The 12,500-nt window shown below is 46.2% G+C and overlaps 1 protein-coding gene across 1 annotated transcript in view; it reads left to right on the top strand.

Annotated features, from left to right (window-relative positions):
* ppfia3 (PTPRF interacting protein alpha 3) overlaps positions 1-12,500 on the top strand; it is a 91,750-nt gene that overhangs the window by 48,345 nt on the left and 30,905 nt on the right. The window contains exons 13-19 of the mRNA XM_063216222.1: positions 1,327-1,389; positions 1,919-1,998; positions 3,017-3,182; positions 6,292-6,476; positions 10,400-10,634; positions 11,251-11,387; positions 12,327-12,478. Of these exons, the coding sequence (XP_063072292.1) occupies positions 1,327-1,389; positions 1,919-1,998; positions 3,017-3,182; positions 6,292-6,476; positions 10,400-10,634; positions 11,251-11,387; positions 12,327-12,478 (1,018 nt within the window). The remainder of the gene's footprint in view (positions 1-1,326; positions 1,390-1,918; positions 1,999-3,016; positions 3,183-6,291; positions 6,477-10,399; positions 10,635-11,250; positions 11,388-12,326; positions 12,479-12,500) is intronic.

Here is a 12,500-nt window from a genome sequence, read left to right as displayed (position 1 = left end):
TATATGTCGCTCCAGGCACCAAAGGTCAAACAACAATTACGAGTCATTAGATTAAAATAGGTTAAGATGAGGTAGGGTCAAGGAACTCATCATAGGCAGGGGGTTGGGGGGTTGGGGAGTAGCTAAAAGATTATCTCGCCGCATACAACATGCAAATCCCTCGGCTTGTCAACAGATAGTACTACAACCAATCAGCACAAAGAATATTCTTAGGGGTATCAAGTCAAAGGAGTGTCAGTTCAAAGGTCTTATGGATTACCACAAGTCCTTCCAGAAATATGCACAAATAATCATTCATGATTGTGGTCATCACTGCCACCTTTTCAGGTTGTGCAGGCCAGGGGTTTGTTGAAACTAGCCGGGTTCTCACCAGACGGTGTGTGTAGCTCCGGCGCCCCCTGGTGGAGCAGAGCTACACACGCTCCTGTCTGGTACACAGCCAGAGAGCACGGATTGGCTCCAGCCAGAAAATGCACAGAGTATTTATTGCTTCAATATCAATGGTAGCTCGCATTGAGAAGTCACAGGAAAGATTATAGACTATTTTGACTCTTTAGAAAGGTTTTTGAAGGAATTTGTTGTTGATGCGGCGGCACAGAAGCAATAAATGATCCGGCTATTTTCTGGCTGGAGCCATCGAGGTACACACACGCACCGTCTGGTGAGAACCAGGCTAGGTTGAAACCACTGTGAATTAGAAACACTGTCACCAACGTCTGGATAGTATATGAATCAGCAGTTACTATGTACAGTTTTACTAAAACAAACTTCTCTTTGTTAACCGGTTGTTACCCAATTAATGGTATTTATTTTGTAATTACCAGTTTTTTACCTGTTAGATACAATGTAACTTCTTTCTGTTACCCAGAAAGTACACAGTTGTTAGCCTATGGTAACTGTACCGTAAAGTAAAGCGTTACCAACTGTTCATGGAATTCATGTACATTATCCGTGTATATCTGTGTGTGTGTACACACTCACTTATAATGTGAGGTGTTGTTTTGACTAGTGTAGTCCTGGGGAATCTATACGGTGTGGGACCCACCTGGGTTCAAAGACAAGTCACGTATGAGTCCTTCCGAAGAAAGCTGTCAGCAGCACCCAGTTGGTTTTGATAGTCTTTGCTGGCAGGCCTAACCCAGCCCAGTTGTTTTTTTTAGCCTGTGCTGGCAGGCCTAACCCAGCCCAGCTTGATCTCAGTCCTCCGCTTTTGAGATGACTTCACTTTCTCCAGCAGCAGATGAAAACTGGACAGGACTGTCTCCCTGCCAAGCTGTTGAAATGATGGACTTGTTATGTTTCTTTCTCTTTTTTCCCCACCACTAGAATGCTCTGGGTGAGGAACTGGCCAACATGAAGAAGATTCAAGATGATCTCCTGGCAAACAAGGTTTGCGATCTTCACTCTCTGTCACCATTTCTCAATGTCAAGTGTTTTATCCTGTTCTATTTTTCACTGAGTTCACCACAGAGTATCCGATCTCTAGTTTTAAAGGGGTATGCCACTATTTTGGGGCTTAATACAGTTAAAATCGTTGGCCAGGGTTTATAAAGGTGGTAAAGTGTCTTATTTTTCATGTAAGCCATTGTCTAGCTTTAAGATAAGTTAAAAGAGGGAGCATGTCGCTAAGCTAGTGAAAGTCGATGGATCCGTGTAGCATGCTACATGCTACAGTGATCCATTGACTTTCACTAGCTTAGCGACATGCTCCCTCTTTTAACTTGTCTTAAAGCTAGACAACCCTTCACATGAAAAAAAGTGTTATTAATAATTGGATACATCCGCGAAAAATGGGTGTTACTCGCACTGTAAAGCGCTTTAAGTGCTGACAGGAGTGGAAAGGAGTTATATGAATACCGTCCATTTACCCACCCCCTCCTCTCTCCTCCATCTCCTCTCTCCTTATTTCCTATCACAGGACCAGCTGATTGCAGAGCTGGAGAGGCTGCAGCTAGAGCTGGATCAGCTGCGAGGAAGGCCTGGCTCCTCCTACTCGCGGTAAGCCCCTCCCCCAGACACTCATCACTCACACCATCTACAGAAAGCATTGAATGTATTCGTGATACAGCAAATCTGCAGAAGTGGCTGCAGCACCGATGATCTACTCTAAACAAATACTATTGCCAGTGGAATACTGTAGAAGTCTTTGAAAAGACTTAACAACTGATAGTACTGGTCTACTACGACATTGCACAAACCCTTTAATGAAACATTTGGACAGCCTTTGCCATTATGGTAGCAACAAATTTATGATGTATTTTATGCGTTATCTAGCAGACATTTATTTTAGATGATGTGTGGAGCCTTTTTCCGTGAGGCCACAAGCAACGGACGAGAGGAACTGCTTTGACGTTTTTTTTTAAAAGAACACCAACCTGGCAGATTGGGAATCGAACCAGCAACCTTGGGGCTACAATTCTGACACCCTAATCACAAAGCTCAGTAAATTTTGAGGCGTCAATTGAACACTTGGAGAGTCGATTTCTAGTGTGTACTCAGTCCCACAGGACTAACCCTAGATTTACTCAGAACTCATGTTGTGTCCCAGACTGGCTTCATGAAAAGGTGTGTTATTTCATGCTAGTGCACTCCACGTGTTGGTGCAATGCGTTTTCTTGTTAACTCGTACTCTACAATGCCGCAGAAAAGCAGTGTCATCATGTGACCAGACTTACGAGATGCAAGTCATTTTCCCGTAGCCGTGGTGAATTTCTATTGTTTAACACGAAAATGCTAAGCTGTGCCCTGACCAAAACCATCCCTAACCCTAACCTGTCAGTAAAACAACGTCTCTGCAGGTTTACTTTTGCCAACAACAGTGAAACCAGCAAGGAAAATGGCGAAATTGTCTGTAGACCAAAACCACCCCTAACCTTAGCCTGTCTCAGGGCATTATACAGCACTATTTAACAGGAGATGTTACGGTGCACAACCTCTATAGTGTTTCAAATCTGCGTGTTATTTATACGCATAGCCGTGATGCCATGTTGCACGTCCTGTTGTTTGTGTTCCGCAGGTCCCTTCCTGGTAGTGCTTTGGAGCTGAGGTACTCCCAAGGGGGTGGATCCCTCCCAGCAGGCTCCACTGCCCACCTCGATCACTATGGCAACACTGGCACAGGGGGTGTGGTCAGGCGGACCCATCGCGGCCGCTGGGGAGCAGCACGAGAGGAGAGCAACAAGGTGAGCCCTGACCACTGCGCTGAGGAGAAGATACAGTACAATCGATGATCCTGACCTCAGTGTTGCCAGATTGGGCAATTTCCTGCCCAATTTGGCTGTTTAGGTTGGTCGTGTGCAGTGATGGGGAAGATAGTTTTTAAAAGTAGTGTGTGCTCGTTACTCGTTACCTACTCAAAAAAGTAGTGCCTTGCTTTACTTTGTCACCCCTGGTGGAAAGTAACTTTTTGCATTAGCCGTTACTTTTGCGTTATGTTTGGATGGATCTCCAGGATTTAAAAAGAAATCTGGAGACACTGTGCGCTAACTGATATTGCGAGGCCAACTCTCTTCAAAACGTGGAGACATTCATATCAGCAAACATGCAGGTTATTCTGATAGACACGTCTTCGAAAAGGTGAGAGGGCACTCTTTCTAAGCTTGTTGGTTGGCATAATTGCAAAAAAAGTCCGCATTTTACCCAAGACGGGGAAATGAGCAATGAGCAGTTATCTTGTGGCGAAATACAACAGGCACCCTGCAGCCCACCCATTACAATTGGGTGACTTTATTATATGCAAGCTCCACAATGGCGTGAGCTCCGAAAATGTCTCAAACCACACTTGGCTCGAAATAGAAGCCCTCAGATATTGGTATTAATAAATGCACACATGGTTCATCAGTGCTCCTCGTCTTCAAAACCAGTGAAACTGTGAGAAGGAGAGGTGTTACCTTTCTCTTCCTCCGAAGATATCTCCCTATGCAACTATGCGTCCGAGAGAGAGGGGGTCAGTTATCTGTCCGACCCTCCACACAAAAGTAACCCCTCCACATTTTAAAAAGAACGGTCGTTTCGTTACCAAATTTTTTGTAGTAACGCGTTACACTACTTTCATCCGAAAAAAGTAGTTACACTACTGTAACTTCATTACTTGTAACGCGTTACACCCAACACTGGTCGTGTGCGGGTCAAAACAGTCAAACTGTCATTGGGCAGGCTTGTCTGTACATTTATGGCCACATAAATCAATAGAATTAGCTACAAACTGGGAGGGATGTTGTGCCTCCAGGCAGTTTTTAAGCAGTTTTTGGATTGGAGATTATCGGACACATCTGGCAACCCTGCCTGACCTCCCTCACCTATCTGGCAACCCTGCCTGACCTCCCTCACCTCACCTCATCTCACTTCTGGCTGGCTCAGGCTGAGAGTGGAAAAAGTAGAAGTTCGCACACTGTAGCTCCACTTTGAAATGTATTTAGGTCATACTACATTTGGACCCAACAGGGTCTTCATCAGGCCTCATGTCACATGCCTGATGAAGACTCTGTTGGGTCGAAACATTGTATGAAGTGAACACATTTCAAAGTGGAGCTACAATGTGCAAACTTCTTCTCTTTCCACTATAAGATCCTCCTTTGTCCTGCACCTGGCCTCAGAGAGGTTTGGTGTGCATATTCTTACTCTTATGAAGATGCTCAGGCTGAGAAACACAGCAGTGCCTGTTCCTGAAACTAGCCTCCAAGCACCTGACATGTCTTCGCTGAAATTCTGAGGTTGGTTGAAGTTGGTTCATGATGCAAACCGATTTCTTGTTTCTCTTTTTTCTTGATGACAATGTGGACATCAATAGGTTCATCTGGGTAACACACAGTCACATTCACAGCCTTAGCAAACCACAAACAAGGCAGGGAAGAAAAGAGCCTTGACTGTTAGTGTGTGTTTTTAATTCTTGTCATCACTGGAAATCTCCGCTAAAAATATTTGTTAAACATTTTTTTTTCTGATTAAAACCGCACCCAAAAGTCGTATAGTATACGTACAACTTCCACAAAAAGAATTGAGGCCTTCTTCTTCTATCTATGGCCTTTACAGTAACAGCAGCTGGTATCCGAAATGTTGCACTGCTGCCACAAGAATCGAGGTCATGAGGCAAAAAGTTTGAGATCTTAAGTGCTGTTTCAAGTAGTCTGCTCTATCTCCATTTGGTCAAGAGTGTCATTTGTTAGAGATGTGGCGTACTGTACATCTGCGTAGTCCAGTCATGTGGTAGCTTGTGCAGTCCAGTCTTGCCAGCCGTTTGACTTGCATTTATCTGGTGCACAGGATCAGTAATCATAACAAAACTGCGATCTTTGGCTGTTTAATGTTCCTCCCTTCAACACGCACCCACGCACGCACACACACACAAACCCCTTTCTAAAATAAATCATTGTTTGCTTAGTTAATTTACGTTCAGTCTTACTACAACAGTGCATAAACTATTAATCAGGATTAAGAAGGTGCAAACATACAAGGAAATCATGATAAAAGCCCAGGAAATGAGTTGTTACCAATGCCTAATGGAGAGGATTTCACTAACATTTCAACGAATGGACGGCGCTGAATAACATTGTGTTGTGGTTAATGTTTGTTCACATTCTTAAATGAGAAGCAGTTACACAGTATATCAGTGACTCGGCTTCTTATTCACACACATAATGTACAGTCATGAATGTACAGTTATGGAAAACAAGCTGCCCTACTTTTAGAAGACTGAATCCAGTGATGACCGGAGCATTCCCAATCCTATTTATGTGTTTTAAATACTAGAGTATTTATCAGACAGTGAACTCTCTATGCACTTTGACTCTGGCTCTCACTTTGCGTGGTCAATGAAGTATGTTGACAAAAAAAGCAATTAGTTGAAAGTTCCATAGAAGTAAATAGCAGTAAATATATCCCCATGAAGTGAAGTATCCTGACCCCTTTTGCCCTTTTTTCCTCTCCAGTACGAGTCCAATATGATGAATGGGACGTTCAACCGAAAAGCGGCACAATTGACCAACATAGACATTAGTAACAGTAAACACAGTCTCATGAACTGAAGTGAAATACATGTATCTGTTTCCTTTCCCGGGGGAACCTGCAGTATGGTGAGTTGGGCAATTATTAACCTCAAGAACGAAAGAGGGCCCTGGGCGTGCCTTAAACAGCTACAGTAGAGCACTGAGGGTGGAGACCCGGGATCAATGCCAAATAAAGGCATTAAAAGCCCCCAAAATAAGTAATAATCAGCGAAAAAAAACCCTGTGAACTTAAGTGAATGATCTTGACCCCGCCACCCCCTCTCTCTCTTTCTCCTCTGTGGTCCAGTACGGCGATTGGGACAGTCCAGCTCTGCTGGGTCCCGGGTTCGACGGTGCCGGGGACGTCGGCTCGGATGACGATGAGGATCGCGACTTCGGCTCGGAGCTGCTCTCGCCCAGCGGCCAGACGGACGTCCAGACCCTCGCCATCATGCTGCAGGAACAGCTGGAGGCTATCAACAAGGAGATCAAGTAAGAGGAGAGGGGGAGGGGGAGGGGGGGTGTGGGGTGGAGAGAGGGGATGGGAGAGAGGGGGAGGGATGGGGGGGAGGGAGAGGGGGAGGGGGGGATTCGAGAGAGAGAGGGAGAGAGGGGGGAGAGAGGGGAAGGGGAGGGAGAGGGGGTGAGAGGGGGAGGGGAGAGGGATGGGAGAGAGGGGGAGGTGAAGGGAGAGAGAGGGAGAGGAATGGGAGAGGGGGAGGGAGCGAGAGAGATGAGGGAGGAAAGGGAAGGGAAAGGAGGAATGGGAGAGAGAGAGAGAGAGAGAGAGAGATGAGGGATGGGAGAGTGTTGGGGAAGATTCAGTGAAAAGGGTAAAACGCAGCGAGAGAGAGAGAGGGTGAGAAGTAAAGAGGGTGAGAGAGAGAGAGAGGGTGAGAAGTAAAGAGGGTGAGAGAGAGAGAGGGTGAGAAGTAAAGAGGGTGAGAGAGAGAGAGAGGGTGAGAAGTAAAGAGGGTGAGAGAGAGAGAGAGAGAGAGAGAGGGTGAGAAGTAAAGAGGGTGAGAGAGAGAGAGAGGGTGAGAAGTAAAGAGGGTGAGAGAGAGAGAGGGTGAGAAGTAAAGAGGGTGAGAGAGAGAGAGAGGGTGAGAAGTAAAGAGCAGACCGATGTAAAGTAAGGAGAAGAGAAGGAAGGCGTAAACAAAAGAAAATGGACAGGAGTTGGAGGAGGCAGAGGATGGAGGGGGAGAAGTGGAGGGCAGAGCGTGACTGAAAGAGGAAAGAAAATGATGATGAGGAGAGAGATGAAGGGGCAGAGACCAAGAAAGAAAGACAGAAAGAAAGACAGAAGGAAAGAAAGAATAAATGAATGAATGAATGCAGGCATGAAGAAAGAAAGAAAGCAAGAAAGAACGAAAGAAAGAAAGAAAGAAAGAAAGAAAGAAAGAAAGAAAGAAAGAAAGAAAGAAAGAAAGAAAGAAAGAAAGAAAGAAAGAAAGAAAGAAAGAAAGAAAGAGAAAGCATGTGAAACAGAAAGACAGAAGGAGAATGAACGAGTGTGTGAAGGCAAGGCATTGTAGTGGGTTTCAGACAGGGCTCAGAGAGTGGATGATGCTGGCTTTAGCACACATATGGGGGTTATCAGAGACAGCTCAAGGGATGGAGAGCAGGATTAACCTAGCACTGGAGAAGGGAGGGCAGATAGGAGGGGGTGGATGTGTGTCGTAGCCCGTGTGTGTCTGTGTGTGTGTGTGTGTGTGTGTGTGTGTGTGTGTGTGTGTGTGTGTGTGTGCGTGTGCGTGTGCATGTGTGTGTGTGTGTGTACTGGGGCGTCTGGGTCAAACGTTGAGTTTATGAGAGAGGTGTAATGACAAAGTTCAGAGCGGCAGTGTCATCACCTGAACTTTGACTTTTAAAAACCCCTATGATTCCAGAATCATAATAGGCCTACAAACTGAATCTGAACACACACACAAGGATTATAATACATATGCCGTTAGAAGCACATTTCAATAAATAAGTTAATAAATAAACACATGTTCATATTAAGGTTTGGCACATACATAATTTTTTTATGTTAAGGTATTTTCCAATATTATGAATACTCTAGTCCAGAGAGGCAGTATGTCAGCAGTTGTAAAATTTAACTAGGCCCTCCTGTACTGTACAGTAGTGCACACGTGGGACTCAGAGCTATCTGCAGAAGCCATCTACAGTAGTTACATCAGGAGATAGCTCCAGTGAGGTTTGGTTTGGTGGAGAGGAGCGCTGTGCAGTGTTCAGGACTGGACTGGCCATCTGGCATACCGGGCATTTCCCGGGGGGGCCTGCACCCTCGTGGTCCCCTATTTTCTGACATTTCTGAAAATAGAGGCCCACGAGGGTGCGGGTGCCCACCGGTGAGTCAGTTCTGCGCCACAAATTACGAGGGGTCCCTTTAAGCCAAAAGTGCCCGGGCCCTATTTCTCCCCCAGTCCAGCCCTGGCTGTGCTTTAAAGAGGGGTCAGTGTGATGGGGGGTGGGGGAGTGATGGGGGTTATGTTTTGACTAATTCGTAGGTCAGGTCTTGGAATGCTGGTCTGGTCTGGTGTTCTCTACACAGGGCCTCCCTGACAAGGGGTGTAAATCACAGCCTCCATCATTCACGATACGATTCAATATATTCAATATCGATATCTTATTATTCGATGCGATGCGATTCGATTATTTTCGATACTTACGAATGCCCCACGATATGATACAATACAATTCAATTCAACTTTTTTTCCAATTACTTTTCCACTTCTATTATGTTATGGAGCCAGGGCATTGGGCAGGGGCAGCGGTTCGATTATTTTCGAATGCCCCATGATATGATGCGATTCAATTGAATTTTCAGATTATATTGCGATATAGCGATACATTTCAATTATTATTATTTACACCCCTACCCCTGACAGCTTTGACTGGGGCCTGGTCGGGACAATGTAATGTCTAAAAGCAACCCCCCCCCACACTCATGCATGCAATGTAATGAGGTCCCAATTCTGGGCCCCCACTATCCCCCTGGCCTGGGACAGCATGCCCATTTGTCCGCCCCCCGCTGGTGGACCTCTCTGGCTCTCTACTGCTTATTCTATCTATCTACAGGTTCATATGGAGAAGTGTTGTAACCTCTTCATCACCCCTTCTCTTGTCCATCATCATCATCATCCCCTCTCTTCTCCGTCTCCCTCTCTTTTCCTCCTCATCACCTGTTTCTCGTCATCCCTTGCCATTCTCTATCCTTCGCTTCCTCCCTTCATCTTTTGCATTTCATATTAATATCTCTGTCAGGGCTGGCCTGGGGCAGCATTTTGGTATAGGGCAGTCTTTCACCCCCATGCCCATACCACAATCATGACTGGCTCACAATTCTATATATTAACCCCTTTGCGGAGAGTCCAAGTTCTAACCTTACTGCCACCAAAATTGTAATGACCTTAATCTGTTACGTACAGTAAGGCTCCTGGCAATGCCATAGCAATGTTGTTATGATGTAGTTGAGTCTTTTTGTAGCAATGGGTGAGCAAGCCCGCTGGCAGGCCTATCTCTATCTGCGCAGAGAGGCTACGGATGCACCGATGGGCCGCCCCATCTAAAATGTGTGGCCAGTCTCTAAGAGAAAATTTGAAACAAACAAACAAGAACAAAACAAATCAAATACAAAATTTAAACAAACAAACAACAAAAAAACAAACAAACAAATCAAAGCAAAAATACATTGGCCCCTGATGACTGGTGGCCCAAATCTATTCTATCTATTTATCTATCTCTCTATACCACCTTTCCCTCTCTTTCTCTCTCTCCGCCCCACATCTCTGTCCATCTTTCTACAAGCTGCCTGAGCTCTGTGGAGGGGTGTGGCTTTGAGGCTGTTGAGTGAGTGAGGTCATTATAGCGTTGACAGTGTGAAGGGCGGGAATTTTATGTGGTCGCGATGGCAGATTATTTTTCATACTTGTCTGTCATGGTCATGGAAATGGCAGTAATGTAAGCCACTGTAAGACAGCTCAGGATGACAAGTTCTATAAATACAGAAATGTCTGTTCTCTCTGTCACTTTTCCTCTCTGTCAGTTTTCTGTCTGTCTCCCTCTCTCTTACCGTACTTCCTCTCTAGCTGTCATTCTCTCTATGCCTCTGCCTATCTCCCTCTCAGTCTCTCTGTTTATTATCTTTGTCATTCGCAGAATGTGAGCTGTGTAGCTGATGTGGTATTGCTCTGCCCCTCTTTCTCTCTGCTCTGTCTCTTTGCTCTCTCTTTCTCTCTCTCTCTCTGCTCTGTCTCTCTCCCTTTCCTCTTTCCCTCTCTCTCTGCTCTCTCTCTCTCTCTGTCCCCTCTCTCTCTCTCTCTCTCTCTCTCTCTCTCTCTCTCTCTCTCTCTCTCTCTCTCTCTCTCTCTCTCTCTCTCTCTCTCTCTCTCTCTCCCCATCACCAGGTTGATCCAGGAGGAGAAGGAGAGCACGGAGCTGCGTGCGGAGGAGATCGAGAGTCGCGTGAGCAGCGTGGCGCTGGACGGTCCCCCGATTCCCCCCTCCTCGCTGGGCCGCGACCGCGCCCTCATCCCCCCCTCCTTCACCTCCTCCACCCTGGCCTCCCCCTCCCCGCCCAGCTCCGGACACTCCACCCCGCGACTGCCACACTCCCCCGCCCGGGAGACCTCCGATAGACAGGTGCAGTACTGCACTGGATGGAAATGCTTCACACTTTGTGTGTGTCTTTGTGTGTGTGTGTGTGTGTGTGTGTGTGTGTGTGTGTGTGTGTGTGTGTGTGTGTGTGTGTGTGTGTGTGTGTGTGTGTGTGTGTGTGTGTGTGTGTGTGTGTGTGTGTTGTTTGTGTGTGTGTGTGTGTGTGTGTGTGTGTGTGTGTGTGTGTGGTGTGTGTGTGTGTTGTGTGTGTGTGTGTGTGTGTGTGTGTGTGTGGTGGGGTGGTGTGTGTGTGTGTGTGTGTGTGTGTGTGTGGTGTGTGTGTGTGTTGTGTGTGTGTGTGTGTGTGTGTGTGGTGTGTGTGTGTGTGTGTGTGTGTGTGTGTGTGTGTGTGTGTGTGTGTGTGTGTGTGTGTGTGTGTGTGTGTGTGTGTGTGTGTGTGTGTGTGTGTGTGTGTGTGCATGTGTGTGTGTGCACGTATGCATGTGTGTATGTGTATGTGCATTGGTGTGTACTGTATCGGCATAGTAGTTGCATATTACACTGCGTAATAAGACTGACATGCAGACTGACTATGTACTACCTAGTCCACACTCAGCATTACATGCCGGCTGATATGACCTTTGACCTCTCTCCCCCCCAGAACAACAAGGATGACGAGCGCTCGCTGGCCCTGCTGGACTCCACCCCTCCCCCCACCCCACGCAACCTGCCTCTGGACCGCATGACCCACACACACCCCGGGGCCCTGCTCCGCGACGACGGCGGACACTACCGCAGGTGGGTCACTAGGTGCATGAACATTGGCCCTGGAGTTAGTTGAGTAGATTGGAGCAGTGATTCTCAAAGTGTGGTTCGGGGACCACTAGTGGTCCGCGATAGAGCTCTGGTGGTCCGCAAGGGGATTTCTACTTTTCCAAGACAAGCAAGCAGTAGACAATATTTTTAATACTATTACAAAGCTAAATATAGCTGAAGTCTCATTTTCACAACAATAAGCCAGGCTTGTAAATGTGAATAAGAAGTAAGTGATCTGCATTAAAATTAGCACCCGTCAACTGTCAATTCAGTAGACAGGTGGTCCGTGAACATTTTTGGGGGGACAAAGTGGTCCTCAATCTGGAAAAGTTTTAGAAACACTGGACTAGAGTAAAGTTACAGGTCAGACCCTGCTGCTGGTTCTCTGGCAACTGAATACATGGGTTCTTAATTTTTGTTTTCCCCTGGCTGCGCGACCCTGGCTGCGCACAACTCAACCTTTGATTGTTGGAAACCGTTGTCGGTCAGAAAATTTGCTCACGTGGTTGGCTGTCAGTGTCTTGCCCCTCCTCACAACACCTTGTTTATGAACGATGTATTGATACATTTCAATTATTATTTACACCCGTAATAATAACTGGAAAATCAACAAAAGAATTGAAAAGTGCAGACCTTAGCCAAAACGTTCCATCTCAATTGCCACATCCCATCTGTCCTTGGCAACAAGAGTATATTACAGTAACATATTGTTTTGAAAATTCACAGCGACCGGTGACTTTTTGTATTGTTTTGCTAATTCACAAATACACAGACAGACAAACAGACCGTTAGAGTCAAACAAAAACATAACCTCTTTAGCAGAGGTAAAAAAAAAAGTGTGACATTGATACCAGATAAAAAACCAAAACATCATCATCCTCAACAACAACATCATCATGTCTGCTTTTCTCTTTCCTGCAGTCTGTCGGCTGACGGCTCGAGCTCCAACAGCAGTCAGGACTCACTCCACAAATCAAGCAAAAAGAAGAGCATCAAGTCTTCCATCCGCGGCCTCTTTGGGAAGAAGGAGAAAGGGAGGATGGGTCAGCCTGGACGGGAGCCCGCTTCTCAGGGTGAGGAGAGAGAGAACGAGAG

This window comes from Engraulis encrasicolus, chromosome 2 (assembly GCF_034702125.1).
Source record: "Engraulis encrasicolus isolate BLACKSEA-1 chromosome 2, IST_EnEncr_1.0, whole genome shotgun sequence".
NCBI lineage: Eukaryota > Metazoa > Chordata > Actinopteri > Clupeiformes > Engraulidae > Engraulis > Engraulis encrasicolus.
The sequence above is the reverse complement of the archived record's forward strand: the minus strand, read 5'-3'. Positions and strand labels throughout refer to the sequence as shown.